At 39.5% G+C, this 15,580-nt stretch overlaps 1 protein-coding gene across 1 annotated transcript in view; it reads left to right on the top strand.

Moving 5' to 3' along the window:
• Nucleotides 1–3,393, top strand: part of LOC136857148 (phenoloxidase-activating factor 2) — an 87,714-nt gene extending 84,321 nt beyond the window's left edge. Inside the window, exon 7 of the mRNA XM_067135566.2 lies at nt 3,157–3,393. Coding sequence (XP_066991667.1) covers nt 3,157–3,166 — 10 coding nt within the window. The 3' untranslated portion in view covers nt 3,167–3,393. The remainder of the gene's footprint in view (nt 1–3,156) is intronic.
• Nucleotides 3,394–15,580: the final 12,187 nt, after the last annotated feature.

Here is a 15,580-nt window from a genome sequence, read left to right as displayed (position 1 = left end):
TTACATCATCTTGAAGGAGCCGGTGAAAATGCCTCTTGACACCAGACTTTGCCCTTCGAGTTAGTGCTTTGCATAACGTCACTACTTGACTTCATTCATGGGATAAATTTTTTCTGGTCCCTTAGTGTTCATTGATCGAGAACTCAATTGTGCCCCTAATATCACTATAGGCTATTCCTAAAATAATTTTCATTTAAGTGTCCTGTCAGAGCTCCAGGTATACGCTATGCCGGGAATGAATTCGTTCTTCTTATAGCCCTTCCTAGCATAAAGTGCACAGAGGTAAAGAGCACAGATGACTGTACTGGTTGTATATACTTCTCTATCCTCAAATACTGTGACCTCATCGTACGTAAATGGTAATGACCAGGGATAGGATGTTCATGCAATATCAAGGTGTGAAATGTGTATCTTACATATAACTTAGATATGTACTGAAATAAGTTATGAGGGTTAATCAGATGCTAAATTTGAGAGTGGCAAATGTAAATAGGGAGGGGGGGGGAGGGGAGAGAAGAGGGCTAATCTGGTGGTTGTTAGGTGTATATGTTAATAAAGGTTGGACGAAGTTAAAAGTAAGTACGTTGTGTGTATTATTTGGTGAAGAAAGGAAAGACTTTCATTTGCTGACAGAGTGTAAAGAAACGTTGGCAGAGGCGGATGTTTAATTTAAAAAAACAGTTGGAGTGGATTTCTCATCCGTGCAATGAAGATAAGCTTTTGAGGTGGTTAGTGGCGGAATGGAAAAGTGCTGGAAATTTGTGTATGTTTTTGACAAAAATCAGAAACAGATGCACAGTAGACTTAGCCTCATTTGTGCCAAGAGGAGAAAGATCGTGTTGTGGTTTGTCATGATACAAGCAGTGTGTTAAAGTTTAGTGAATCAGCACAGTGGAGTTGTCGACCTTCCTAGCTGCTGACTAGCAGTGATGAAGGGCGAAGGGGAGGTGCTGGCATGTGCCACCACAAGGAGGCATACTAGCATATGTAATAGATGCTAGATCAGGAGGTATCGGGTGACACATGCCAACACGTACCCAGGAAGTGAGGTTGGTTAACCTGACGTTGCTGTACTTTGCCCTGTTAGTTTTACATTTAACTCTGCTGGCCGAGAAGCCAGTGGACTAACTTTTCCCTTGTTTTTGTGTGTTTTGTGCTGTTATGCCCACCAGTGCGGGGTATCATTGTATCTTTATAATGCATTGTCTATGTAATCTAGGTTTCCTTGTTTTTTTGTCATGCTTGTAACCGTCTTAGTTTTGCATGGTTGGTCTTTACATTTGAGAATTGCTAGGTTGTGTAACTGTAAGATCGGGAGAAAAATAAAGGTTTACTTACTTACTTACGTACTAAAATAAGCCTATATAATATCACAAGTAATTGTGTAAAATTCAAAACAGGCTGATTTGCTCGGTGGTTTGTAATGTTCTAATATATGGGCCAGCACGTCGATCACTATCTTACTGGTAGATCATAACAAGTTACATAAAAGGTTTCCAGATAATATTTAAAGTCACCGCTCTTAATCTCCATAAAAGCACTCGAAGTCAGAATTGCATTTTGACTTTTGTGTATCCAATTATGAGTCGGTTGTGCAACAGCTGAAAGAATAATTTCTGTCGCGTGTGCATGGTGTACTGCATCCATTCCAGAAAAACGGAACAGAAATTAAGCTTAATGATTACTAATCCAGTGGTTTCTCACTGTATGACTTGGCAGCCTGATATTGTGATAAGTGTTTCTAGTCCATGGCTATTCTAAGCAATGAGAGAGCACCTTCTACACTAAAGTATTCGCATGCAGCTTCCGTCTGTCATCAGGCGTAGCCGGGGTAACTGTCTGCAGGAAGAAGAGGCGTGGGGATAGGGACATTTGTCAAACGCGTATCTGATGACATTTTGGGCATGTTGCAGTCTCATGCCTTGTTGATTATTTACATCAATAAAAACTGTATTGCAGTAATCTGGAAGTGGAAACAAGTGATTGAATGAGCTTTATTTTCACATACCTAGCATATTTATTTCTGAACCGCTTCAGGCGGCAGCGCGCCGGCCTCTCACCACTGGGTTCCGTGGTTCAAATCCCGGTCACTCCATTTGATCTTCGTGCTGGACAAAGCAGAGGCGTGTCAGTTTTTCTCCAGGTACTTCGTTTTTCCCTGTTATCTTTTCATTCAGCAACACTCTTCAAATATTATTTCATTTCATCTGTCGGTCATTAACCATTGCCCCAGAGGAGTGCGACAGGCTTCTGCAGCCGGCACAATTCCGATCCTCGCCACTAGATGGGACTTCATTCATTCATTCATTCATTCATTCATTCATTCATTCATTCATTCCCTGGAGATGCTGAATCTGACATAGAGTATCTTCCTATTCACTATTGCGTAGAGCTCAAATATATTCGGAAGCTCAAGAACGAAGTTTCGAGCCAAATTTGCATTAACCTCTGGAAGTTCATGCTGCTCGTTGTTTTGGTTTTGTTTCAACAAACTGAAAGTTCACAAATGACTGATGCTTTGCAACTTTTGATTCATGCCACTTAGGAAAGAAAGGCTATATACAGCCGTGTGCACGTATGTAAAATTAACACCACTTGTAGATATTATAACAATCATCAAATTCATCTTGACAACGTATCCTGTTGCATTCAGTCAGGGAGCTTGAATAACTGAATACGTACGAAAATATCACCCTGCACTCTTTTGTAGTTTCATGAGTCACCACTCGGCACTACATGCACGTTACTAAATGCGCACTATAAGGCAGAAGATGCTTCACTTCATATAATTTTGATGCTGACATCGATGAATGCATCTTAAATTACAATCGGGTGGTATAGGGTTCAAAACATAATCATATCTACAATCGTTCAAATTTCCTGAAATTATGAAATTTGCTTGCTTGCTGGCTCGTATCAATTAATTACTCATACACACAATGGGACGACATAGTACAGCAAAAGAAGCAATCATACTAGAATTTTAAGACACTAGAATAAACTAACTTGGTCTTCCTAACTAACTTTTCTTTCTCTACACATCTTATTTTCCTGCGATTTAAGACAAAAGTACACATTTGTTCCCAGAATTGCATGATTTGTAAAATATAATGCTAAAATAAATCTAACATGTGTCCTCACGTTCGCTTTTCACAGGCCAGTATAACGAGATTTCCCTCTATGAAGAAAACAAGAAGTTCCTGAAAAACGTCAAGATCAGCGTTCAGTGCATCCAGAGACTTCGATATAAAACGAAATGTTATTACTTCAAATCAACAGAACTTCGTGAATTAAGATTACTCTATGTGAACATGACAATTTTATAGACATTGATTGTAACAGTGCTTGTATTGAACTTTTTTAGTTTTTAATAAATTATCTTTTTAAATTCAATGTTTTGATGAAAATGAATGAATCCCCTTTCTATTTCAGTACTCCAGGATTCTCTGAAACGTATGTAACACATACAATTTGTATATTTTCTTGATTTAGAGTGCTTCATTATTGGATACCACCTCACAAGGTAGATTGAAAAGCAACCTTGTAGTTTTGTGGTTGTTGATTTCGTAATCAAAGCCATTTCTAGGAATTGTTCGTGCTCTGTGAAGTTGGGATATCGTTTGCACATCGATTACGTCAATACAGTATGATATTCAACTACGCACCTAACTCAATAAACAAATACATGTTAGTGCCTTTCAGCTTGTGGCTGTAGGTATATTCTGTTTTCTTTACCTGTCAACTTTCGCTCATCAAGTGTTAGCTGTTCTCAGTTGACGTGACGTAATTTCCACTTGAACTGCACTTAGTTTTAAATGAGACGCAAGCTGTGCTAGGTTGTGCAAAACCCACAAAACTAATGGAACTTTGAAATGCTAATTGTGAGTTCCTCGGCTGTGTATTCGCCTTCAGTGGCACTGTGCCGTGTTTTAATATTTTTCCAAATAGGACTATTTCATAAACTGTTAAATTTGTCCATGTTTAAGTATTTATTTTTGAAAATCGCCAGGATACAGAAAGTTTTGTGTGTTAAAAAGTGAATAAAGTAATCGCCAAATAATCGAAAGGCTTATTGAAGAAACATCCTCAACCTAAACATTCATCCACATTGCTGGGGCTCCATAGGCGTAGGCTGAGAGAATTCAATACATCTAATCACACATTGAATTATAAATGGTTCCTCCCCAGTTGCTGTGTCTGGGAGAGAGAGAGAGAGAGAGAGAGAGAGAGAGAGAGAGAGAGAGAGGTGTAAATTCATGCAAACATGCACGCATGAATTCAATACCATAATGCAGCTCATCCAGGCATGCAGTCAGTCATTCAGTAATTCATAATGTCCGTTGTAAGCTAAGGAGGAATCTGTTCGGACTTGTAACAAAATAATTGCACTAATTAATATTAATGGCAAGATTCATGTTCTCCTAGAGTGTATAACTGTTAATGTCTAAGACACATTGGGACGTATGCATAAAGTCTAGCAAATGCTTTTGCTACCTCCTTTGTAAGCATATGCTGGAATATGTATGAATAAAATAATCTAGCAGTTGCTTTACCTACTGGTATTTACTTGCTAGCAAGCATTTGCTTAATTTTCCAGCAAATGCTGAATTCTACATGAATAAAACCTAGCATGTGCTAGTACTATGCAACCATTTGCTTAAGATTTACCAAGCCAGTCTCAGTTAGCTTGAAGTTTTTTCTGTGACGACTTAGTGTTACCTTCTGGTTGATTTAATGGCACAAATTGTGAATATCCGACGCAGGAAACTGTATAATCCCAGACGGCGTAGTGATGAACGTGCATATAAACATTTGTATAGATTTAACGAAGAAAATGTTGAATTAATTTCGAGCTCTTTCTTGGGAGAAAGTGGCGAGACGCGTGGTGGTGCGTTAACATCGAAGGAACGAATACAGATATTTCTTCGTTTTGTTGGCGATCCGGGTTTTCAAGTTGGGATAGGAGAAGATACGGGAGTGCATCAAAGTACTGTTAGTAGAACCATTGATTTCGTCAGCGAGAAAATTTTTCTAAAAGCACATCACTGGATAAAATTTCCGTCACGTCCACAAGAAATCAATATAGCTAAAGAGGAATGGCAGCAACGCTTTAACTTTCCTTGTGTGATCGGTGCTCTTGACTGTACACATGTACCTATTTTAAAGCCACAACTACACGGCGATGAATACATCAACCGCAAAAATTTCGCTTCTAACAATGTACAAGCAACATGCAATTCAAGCGAAGTTTTTACAAGTGTTGATGCTAGCTGGCCTGGTTCTGTACATGACAGTCGCATATTTAAGAATTCACGTGTGTATGAAGGATTGCGAGACCATGCGGGAGCTGCAATACTGTTGGGTGATTCAGGTTACGGGCTTGTACCTTGGCTGCTAACTCCTTACCGAAACCCTCAAAATCCACAAGAAGAAAATTACAATCGCGTGCATGCTCATAACAGAGTAATTATTGAAAGATGTTTTGGTCAGCTGAAGAGACGTTTCCCTCTACTAGCAAACAAAGTCAGAATCTCTTTACAGAAAATTTCACGCATTATTATCTGTTGCTTTGTGCTGCATAACGTCTCTAAGCATTTAAGAGATGAGGACAATTTTGATAATGTTTATACTGAAGAAAACGATGATGATGGTGCTGCTGATTGGGGTGAACAAGAATATGGTTATGATGACATGAGAAGACGTGGTGCACAGAGAAGAAATGAAATCGCTAATATTTTGTTTCAACAAGTTGCTGTAAATTAACTATGAAAGTAGTGAAGCACTGTGATCTGGAAATGACAAAATTTAACAGTTGTGTGGCTCGTGTTTTTCATTTTACTTATACTCTTACATCGTTATAAATTTATTTGTGATTCACTTCATCTTGTACGCTACTGTATCATTTCGCCTCAGTTGAATACAAATACCAACACTTATTTCTCTGATTTTATGTTCCACGCATCATTCAAACTGTATGTAGGTTTGTTCACTTAAGTTTAATTTTGAAACTAATTTCCGTTCTTCTACTTCCTGTTGTTGCATGCGAGCTAACTTAAGCTGTTCCAATAACACCAGTCTCTGAAGTTCCATGTTCGAAACTCTTTCCGTCTCCTCAGTCTCTGCAGCTAATTTTATTTTCTTGTACTTTCTTGGTGGTGGTGTCGTACTCTGTAGCGATATGCTATCATCATTGATATCAGCTGCGTGTTCCTTACTTCCTCCTACAGCGCATCCTCCTGAAATGTTGATGAAATATAATTACTGACCTTGATCTACAGATTAATAAAATGAACTCCACATGAATGATTCATAAAAGAAAGAAATACTTTAGGCCTAATGATTATTTTTCTAATACACAGCTTGCGGAGTGATGTGGTATTTCATCAATGAGTCCAGTAAAGTTTAATACCGGGCGAGTTGGCCGTGCGGTTAGGGCCGCGCAGCTTTGAGGTTGCACCCGAGAGATAGTGGGCTCGAACCCCAGCCCTGAATATGGTTTTCCGTGGTTTCCCATTTCACACCAGGCAAACGCCGGGGCTGTACCTTAATTTAGGCTACGGCCGCTTCATTCTCACTCCTAGGCCTTTCCTATCCCATCGCCGCCGTAAGACCTACCTGTTTCGGCGCGACGTAAAGCAAATTGTTTAAAAAAAATAATAGACATACCTGGTACACGAGTGAATGATGGATTTTGTTGTCCTTCCATTAAATTTAGAAGTTCCTCCTCCCATTTCTTCAACTGTATCTTCCTGTTTCCTGTAGTGTTACGGTCACTCTTCTTTTTCACTTCGGTCTTCATGTTATGGATCCTTTTTTTCACCTGATCTACTGTGAATTGCCGCCCGAGATTCTTCTCACAACTCTCGCGTAACTGTTCAACAGCTTGTAATTTAGCTGTTTTCGTCGAAGGAGTTTGCGATTTACTTAATAACACTGGTAACTGTTTGATCATTGAAATGAAGTGAAAATTTACGTCAATTTCTACATCTGTTTCTGATATCTCGGACATCGTAGAATACTGAATATGCACTGCAGGAAATGGAAACGAGCTGTAAACACCAATAACACCGAATACAAAACTCATAGGTTACAGCGGTCAACACGTGTTTCTATACTAACATAACCTCTTATCGGCAACCAGCATGCTTTGCGCTATTAGAAAATGCTAGTTAGAATATTCTAAGAAGTCAGCATATGCTGGAAAAACTTGCAGCACTTTCTAGTCAGCACAAGCAAAAGGTTATTCATATCAATTTAAGCAAATGCTTTTACTTGCCAGTATTTGCTGAAAGCATTTACTTTTACTTATTGCTTATGCTTGTAGAATCTTCTACATTTTTATGCATATGTCCCATTGTTTCTAAAACAACGATGTAGATAAAGGATTTAAACAGTGATCGGGCGTAATTGTAATTTTTAATGTAGTAGATGAATTAATTGTAACAAGAAAATCTTGTATGTACCAAAACAAATTGATAGCAATAAACGTTTACTCTCTCCTAAGTACCAGACGATCTGGCAGTAGGGGATGAGAGTATTCTATTCTGAGATCTATTACATTAGGTAAAACATTACTGTCGATATGACATCGTTGTTAATGGAATGTTTATGTTACGGTTATGCTTTATTCGATGGTTTGTTTTATTCAGGCGTCCTTCTTGTTGGTAAAACATAATGATTGTATCGTCATAAAATTATTATATTGTAGCACATGAAATGTCACATTTGGTATTGAAACTTCAAACAACGGTATCTGTGAGACAATTATTAAAGAGGTAATTAATTAAGTGTAATACACATCTTCCAAGGATATAGAAGTGCATTAATTTCTGTTCTCTGACCGAGAATATTCCCTATTCCAACTTGGGCTGATAGATCTGCAGTGTAACAACCTGCTCAGACATATTTCTAAAATATCGAAATGTGTAGTATTTTTTATAAAATACTTCAACCAACAATACCCTTAACTAACAGGAAAGATGCCAGAGTTCTTTCAGTGTTCTGTTCCAGCTAGCGTAAACTCAGAGCGAAACTGTTGAACGAGAGCAGCTGAGCGAGCATGGAGAAGTGAGTGACGTAATACGTACTGAAATCCAGAGGAGATGCTACTTATTCTCACAGCACACGACGTCCAAGCCTATGTTTTCTTTCAATAAATGCACGTATCCCAAACCTTAGGTTACTTCATTATTTATTCAGCACATATTGCACACTGCTGTATTTTTACTTTGTCTTGCCTTGTTATACTCTAATCTGCGTCCTACTCGTTGCGCATGATCCATGCTTCAAATTATTTATTTATTTTTGTAGTTCTTATGGTAAAAATTACCTCCGTGCGGTTACTGCAAGTACCGCCGCGGTATGCTGCCCGCTGCCCTCTTGTCCCGCGGCGGCCAGCCGTCCCGAGCGGAGCAAGTAGGGCCTGCTCCCTGGAGTAACTACTTGATAACGTATTTTCTATTCCTATTCATGGAAGCGTTCTTCTTTTCTCTTATAAAACTGACCAAGTCGTGGTTTCGGGCGAGTTTAAGGGGAGTCGGAAACAAAAAAAAATTTCAAATTACTTTTGACAAATGTTGCCTCATTCAATTATTTGTACTCTGCTGATTAAAATGGAGTATAATTTATTTCAATACGACACATGGAAGCATTCTAAAGAAATATTAAAAATATCAGTGCATTAGTGTCAAATTGGGCAACTTAGATATGTTTCTTTTTGAAAATATAAATATCTGGAACCTTTTAGATTAAAAGGCTGTGGTTTTCACTGTTCTATTCCTGAATGTTATGCTCAGACGTTTCCGGCACTGCCATAACAAACATTTCAATAGTTTCGATTAAATAGAGTTGCATTTTAGGCACTGTTGTGAGTAAATGTGCGAGTGAACATTCTGTTTTACTTTGAAATCATATTCTGAAAAATGACTTTTTTCCACATATTTGACCCATTATCTCAGAAACTACAACGGATAGGCAATTCATTGTTTGCAGAGAGTCACCTTGTGCCATGATACAGCTACGGAACCAGATAAAAGTACTTCACATGCATAGTTTCAGATTTACATATATTTTTCATGACATTCTTAGTAAAAAATTTGGAACTTATTAAACAAATTCATAACTTCAAAATCGTTTGCTCCAACCATTCCATCCGGGTTCAGTACTTACAAAAAGGGTGTAAATATAAGTAGAAAAAATATCGAAGCTCTAAACTTAATATTTCCTAAGATAACGGGGCATCTTTTCTGTCAAATTAACATTATCAAGATAGGGCTTTCAGACTCACCTTAACAGATTTTAACCTCCGCAACTCCGCGCGAACCCCTATCACAAGTCACAGTCCAAACGTAAATAAACTCGCTTTCCACTTCAGGTCACAGTGTTCTTTGGTTTGATGAAAGAGAGTGAATAAATGTGCAAATATGGGATCGATCATAAAATTTCATCACATTTTGTTTGGCTAAGAAGACTGCGAACGCGGATTTTGCTTCGTAAGTCAGATTTCACCACCAGCACATCTGCTTAACCCTGCCTGCCGCGATTGAAAGCATATATCAATCTTTCTCTCACACACACTTGGACCAAATATCGCAGGGGATAGCTGGAGCATCCACAGGACGTAGTCGCACTCCTGAGGCGCACTAGCAAGTCTAGGCCACCAGTCGTTTAAGCCCACATATATGTCTAGCCCGTCTGCTGGCCATGATCGTTAAGTCTAAATAGTCTGAAACCGTTCTTAGCCGGTTCGAGTTCCGTTGGGCGAAAAAAATCAGAATATTGGCTGAAAGGGTAGAGGAGGTGGTGGCATACAACTTCTAAATACCATATTATGTGCCAAAAGACTGGATTGAATTAAAAACCTCTCTGTAGTACTCATATGGAGTGAAGGAATATGACGCTGCTCAGGTGGTTAGTTCTTCGGATGGGGACGTGAAGCTTTGAGCCAACTTCTTGGTGTTAAACAGGAGTAGGCTACGTGCTGACACCGGGTTTCACTCTCTCCCTACCTCATAATCATCCCAAATGAAGAGCCGCAGGTTGCTAATAGAAGTCAAAAAGAAAGACCTACACCAGGCGAGCCGAACATGTTTTCGGACACTCCCGGCACTAATGATAAGTAAAAAATGCACTAGTAAATCTGTGTACCCCTTCGTCCAGTTTCTTGATGTAGGGAGGGGGATAATGTGATATGGATTTGTCATGTTTTTACGGTTAAAGTCCAATCTGACGCCAACCTCAGTTTAGGAGCTAATGAAGATGAAATGAATGATGAATGTAACTGGATAAGGAGATGGCAGGAATCCGCTGTGTTTTGTGAATAGAACTGTCCCGGTATTTACCAGGAAGTGAAAATGGGGAAACGACAGAAAAGCAGAGGCTGGCTCCATAGCCGTAGCGTGTTAACACGCGCTGCCTCTCCGCTAGGCTGGTTTAAACCCACTTCACATATGAAATGCCTGAACCGAACTTAAGCTTTTGGCAGAAACTGTAGATTAGATAATTTCTTACAAATAATTGCCATCTTGGTCTTGTGTAGTAGCTTGTTGTCCGTATGATACCAGATCTACTTCTACTCTTATGATACCCTTTAATCACTCATTTTTATACAGCCGCTCCTTTCAGGTGTCTGGAGTAAGACTGTGGAACACACTCAGTCATTATACGTAATAGCAGTTCACTAGCCTTATTTAAATGGTCTTGTCGAGATTTACTCGTAAATACGTCAACACCTTGTACGAATGTTAGAGGGAATGAAAGCAAGTATGATATAGAGCTATTGTTAGGTAATGTAGGTAGATAATACTAATCATTAACAAAATAACTATTATAATACTATTTTATTCCATTAATTTAGGTAGATTCTAGATACTGTCTTAACTTTCAAAGCGAACTCAGGCATTTTAGATCGCACGTTCCACTAACGCGTAATGGTGGTTGCATATGGAGCAAGGCACATCTTGCCCCGTCTCACGTTTGAATAATGCACGCAGCTAGTATGCAGGGAGGTATACATCCTATCTAGTCATTCTCAAATTATTCAGGGTTATTTAGCTAAAATGTCCACCTCATATAAATCTAGAACAGTTTGATACTGACGTTTTGTTTTCACTGTTCGTTTATGGTATTAAGGGGTTCATATTGAACATGCAGTACTTTTCCAGGCTTTTGACAAAATTTATCGGTACACACGTTCCCATATGAGAACGTTATTTCACAAAATAACTGCTGATATCCTATACAGTTCACACTTCTAGTTACTAGAACGTCGCACAATCGCAGCACAGGAGAATCTGTCTCGAGATTCTCGTGAGAGTCCTCAAGATCTGTGACGACAGTCTCGAGAGTCTCGAGCGAGAGCGTTGCCCATCACTGCTTGACCAACCAGACAGCAAGCAGATATCGCAGAACACGAGTTCAGCTTTCTGAACTCATTTGCTCAGGCGACAGTCGCTGTCGTACCGTTCCACAGTAGGTGCGCATCTAGCTGAGGTCGGAAGCATAATGAAGTGCTTCAAACGCAACTCCGTGGTCTGGGAGCCCCGAACGTGGGGGGAAAAATATCCTATTTTGACATCCCAGGATCTCCTAATTCTAAATCAACTGAAGGGATATTCAGGAATTCTTTCTTTCTTTCTTTCTTTCTTTCTTTCTTTCTTTCTTTCTTTCTTTCTTTCTTTCTTTCTTTCTTTCTTATTCGCTAATCGGCCAATTAGGGACCACGATAAGTTTCATTTTACATTCTGGCGTTTTCTCAATTTTCGAATAGTCCAGTAGGTTTTCATTAGTTAGCTGTGTCGAGGACTGCATTCATCCAACCACTTTGCACCGGTTGTCAACTTCACATCCTGAAAAGTCCCAATGTTTGTTCTGAAGAGGTCTCTTCTGTGCGTGTCATCTGGTCGTAGGTTCATTTCTTCGAAGTCTTTCTTGACGTTAACTTACTAGGGAATTGTTGTTTTTGGTTTTGCGTCAACATTGTAAAAAATGGGTTTTGTGCAGCGAGAGTCGTCCATCCATGGTAAGTGACCATAGAAACGAGCCCTGCGCTTGCGCATTGTGTCAGTGTCTGGATTTTCTTACGCAGATTCCGTTTTTGCAGTCGGGGCCAAGAATGTTTTGGAGATTTTTTTTTCTGTAACTTAGCGCCCGCACATTTCTGAGAGAGTAAGGCATACTGACTCAGAGAGATACCGGCTTGACGACAGCGTTTTAGTGATACATTTCGGTATTTATAGAAAAGCACCTTTTGTTATACGAAGTTATATGTTCCGGGGGGTTTGTGCTCTAGCCGCTAAGGCCACTGTATCTAGTCCGTTCGATTGGATACACACCAACGTATTTAAACTTACGTACCTGGTTCATTGTTCCATATTTGGTGTTCAGTTAGGTCATGTTGTCTTTGATGTTTGGCATTACTTCAGTCTTTTCAAAGGGTACCCCTAAGTCTGTGTTCGCTACCTCTTTCAGCACATTAATTTCAAAATAATCTGTCACCCGCAAAAGCTAAGCAGTCGATTTCTCCTCCGTTCTTCTTCGTGTGATCAAATGTCTAACTTGTGTCTGACGCCACTCCTGTATTACTTTCTCCAGTACGTAATTATTATTATTATTATTATTATTATTATTATTATTATTATTATTGCAGTTTGTCCGTATTAATGGTTTTTATGACCAGGTTTAATGCCTCTCATTTCACATATCCCCTCATTCGACTTTACGAGGTTGAGTGAGCCACTCAGATTAGGACACCAATCTGAGATAATCAGAGAATAGGAACTCGTGGTCACTGAATGAGAGGTAAAGACAAATACCACGGGGTTCATCCACCTCTGTCATGGAGGATTTAAATTCACCATCCAATGATTAGACAGTCTTAAAAATAATTCAATTCGAGTCGTATTTTCTATCCTGTTAGAAGTGGCTTTCAACTTCATCTCCAGACGAATGACTGGGCAGAATCAAGCATAGAGGTCACGGCCACTTCTCACCTCACAGCAGCCTCCAGTGAATTACGGAGTGTCACTTACTGTACACACAGATTATCAGACTGACTTCACATACACCAAGTACACTATCAGTCGGCCACTGCGGCTCATGATCTTAAATGAAACAATAAAAAAGTACGAGCAAAATGTTTAATAATTAATAATAATAATAATAATAACAACGAGCCAGTTGGTTGCGCGGTCCGTGCCGTGGTGGATTTGAGCCCGACTATTAGCTCCTCTGAAGACTTTTTCCGCTGACAATTCAGCCAAGGAGCCGGATGTAACATTATCCGAGGGATGTGGGGAAAGAAATCTGAGAAAGGCGAAAACAGAGAAGAAGCCTGTAGCTAGTAGTAATGTGTGTTTACAATCTGCTTTAACATCACACGGACACAGATAGGTCTTACGGCGAAGATGGGATAGGAAAGGATTGAGAGTGAGGCGGAGGTGACTGTGGCCGTAATTAAGGAACAGCCTCGGCATTTGTCTGAGGTGAAAATGGGAAACCACGGGAAACCACCTTCAAAGCTACCGACGGTGGGAATCGCAATCCCATTATATCCCGAATGCAAGCTAATAGCTACGTGACTCAAACCGTACAGCCATTTGCTTCGTATAATCATAAATCCTAGACTCAATGATTTGGTTAAAAATCATAAAAAGATATCAAGAAGTTGTGAAATTATTAAATATACGTCCAAGAGGGGTTTGTGGGTTATAAGTAAACTACATTTAAATTATTTCGTAACTTTTTTGGTTATAATATAAACTCCATCCGTGGATCAGTGGTAGAGTAGCGACTTCTGGATCTGGGTTCAAAACCAGCAGAGGTAGTAGGATATATGAAGAGTTGAACGAAGTCCAAACGACTCTCTCTAGTGGCACATTTGGTGTTACTCGACAAAATTAGCTAAAATGCAGCCATAGAGCGTGCCGTTTAACGAGAGGAATTGCAAGGATTATACGTTAGCAGACCTGAAGATACTTTTTTTTACAATTAGCTTTACGTCGCACCGACACAGACAGGTCGTATGACGACGATGGGATAGGAAAGGCCTAGGAATGGGAAGGAAGCGGCCGTGGTCTTAATTGAGGTACAGCCCCAGCATTTGCCTGGTGTGAAAATGGGAAACCATTGAAAACCATCTTCAGGGCTGCCGACAGTGGGGTTCGAACCTACTACCTCCCGGATGCAAGCTCACAACTGCGCTGCCCTAACCGCAATGGCAGCTCGCCTGGTGAAGGTGGTTTTCCATGGTTTCCAATTTTCACACCTTAATTAGGGCCAAGGTCGATACCTTCCCAGTCCTAGGTCTTTCTTATCCCATCGTTACCATAATACCTATCTGCGTTGGTGTGGCATAAAGCAAATTGTAAAAAAAAAAGTAGTTAATCAACTCATCTGGTGTCATCTCAACGTTGGACTTGCTACACTTAACATTCATACTGCTTTCTCTGTTAATTATTTCCCATATCGCTCTGCTTTTACTATCTCCATTTTTTGTGTAATGTTCATTGCCTTTTACGTATTTCACACACTCACTAAGTACATGGCGCTGTTGACCGGGTATCCTTAGCACTTTACGTTAAAAATTCTTGTATACAATCCGTTAGTAATGTATTGACGACTAGTCTCTCGTAATTCAGCCAACAAGTTGTACCTTCACTTCAGCGACCGGTTCAGCATGAACTTGGCCTATATATTTGTCACCCTGCAGTGACATAAGTGCTCAGTATATGAAAAAGCAGATTTATAAATAATATTGTTCATTTAATATATGACTATCGTCTTTTATTTTAAATGAAATGTCATTGTATTTTTACTTGATTAGAGATTGTCTCGAACGTCATCCATGTCAAACTTTATGTGCTAAGTATAACACATTCAGATCCAAAATAGCTCATATTTATGGTTTTAAAATCTAACCACAAGGCTTCTCTCTGAAATGTAAAAATATGTTAGATTCAGGATTATACTGGGCACGCCCACATTATTTTTGAAAATTCCAGGGAACAGTCAAATAAGTATCAATGTATGCATCTTCGCGGTTCTTCCGATAACTTTAGGGGAGAGAGTTCGGAATCGTGGTGAATTGCGGTTTGTCAGTCTTGCCTTGAAAATAACATTACATTAAGAAGGGCATCTGGCCATAAATACCCAGACAAAAAGTATAATTGGAGAACATCTGGAAACATCTGGAATAAGCTGAAGAGATATTGTATAATTTCTAGATCATCATCTGATAGAGGAAAGGCAAGCCTCATGACGGTTTGAGAAGCGAGAAAAGTAGGGTTCTCAAAGTGAAGCGATTTAATAGTTTAAAAAGTCATACCCATCAACTTTTTTCTGATTCGACAAAACTCTGTGAGAGTATTGTTTAAGGTTCAGCAACTTAGCCTCGGTACAAGACAGTCAGTCCCCTTTACTCCTTACCAGACACTGCAGGACTACTCTGGCTAAAATTAGTACAAGAATGTGTCCTACCTATCATAGCTACAGGAGTGTATAATGTAGAAGGTTTTGGCAGCCTGATAAGAGTACTACCCCTACTTCATGCTCCAACTGCAAATGATCAATCCTCCAAACATGT

Source organism: Anabrus simplex, chromosome 1 (genome assembly GCF_040414725.1).
Source record: "Anabrus simplex isolate iqAnaSimp1 chromosome 1, ASM4041472v1, whole genome shotgun sequence".
In the NCBI taxonomy this organism is placed as follows: Eukaryota; Metazoa; Arthropoda; class Insecta; order Orthoptera; family Tettigoniidae; genus Anabrus; species Anabrus simplex.
Note: the sequence above shows the minus strand (reverse complement) of the source record. Positions and strands in the feature narration are given on the sequence as shown.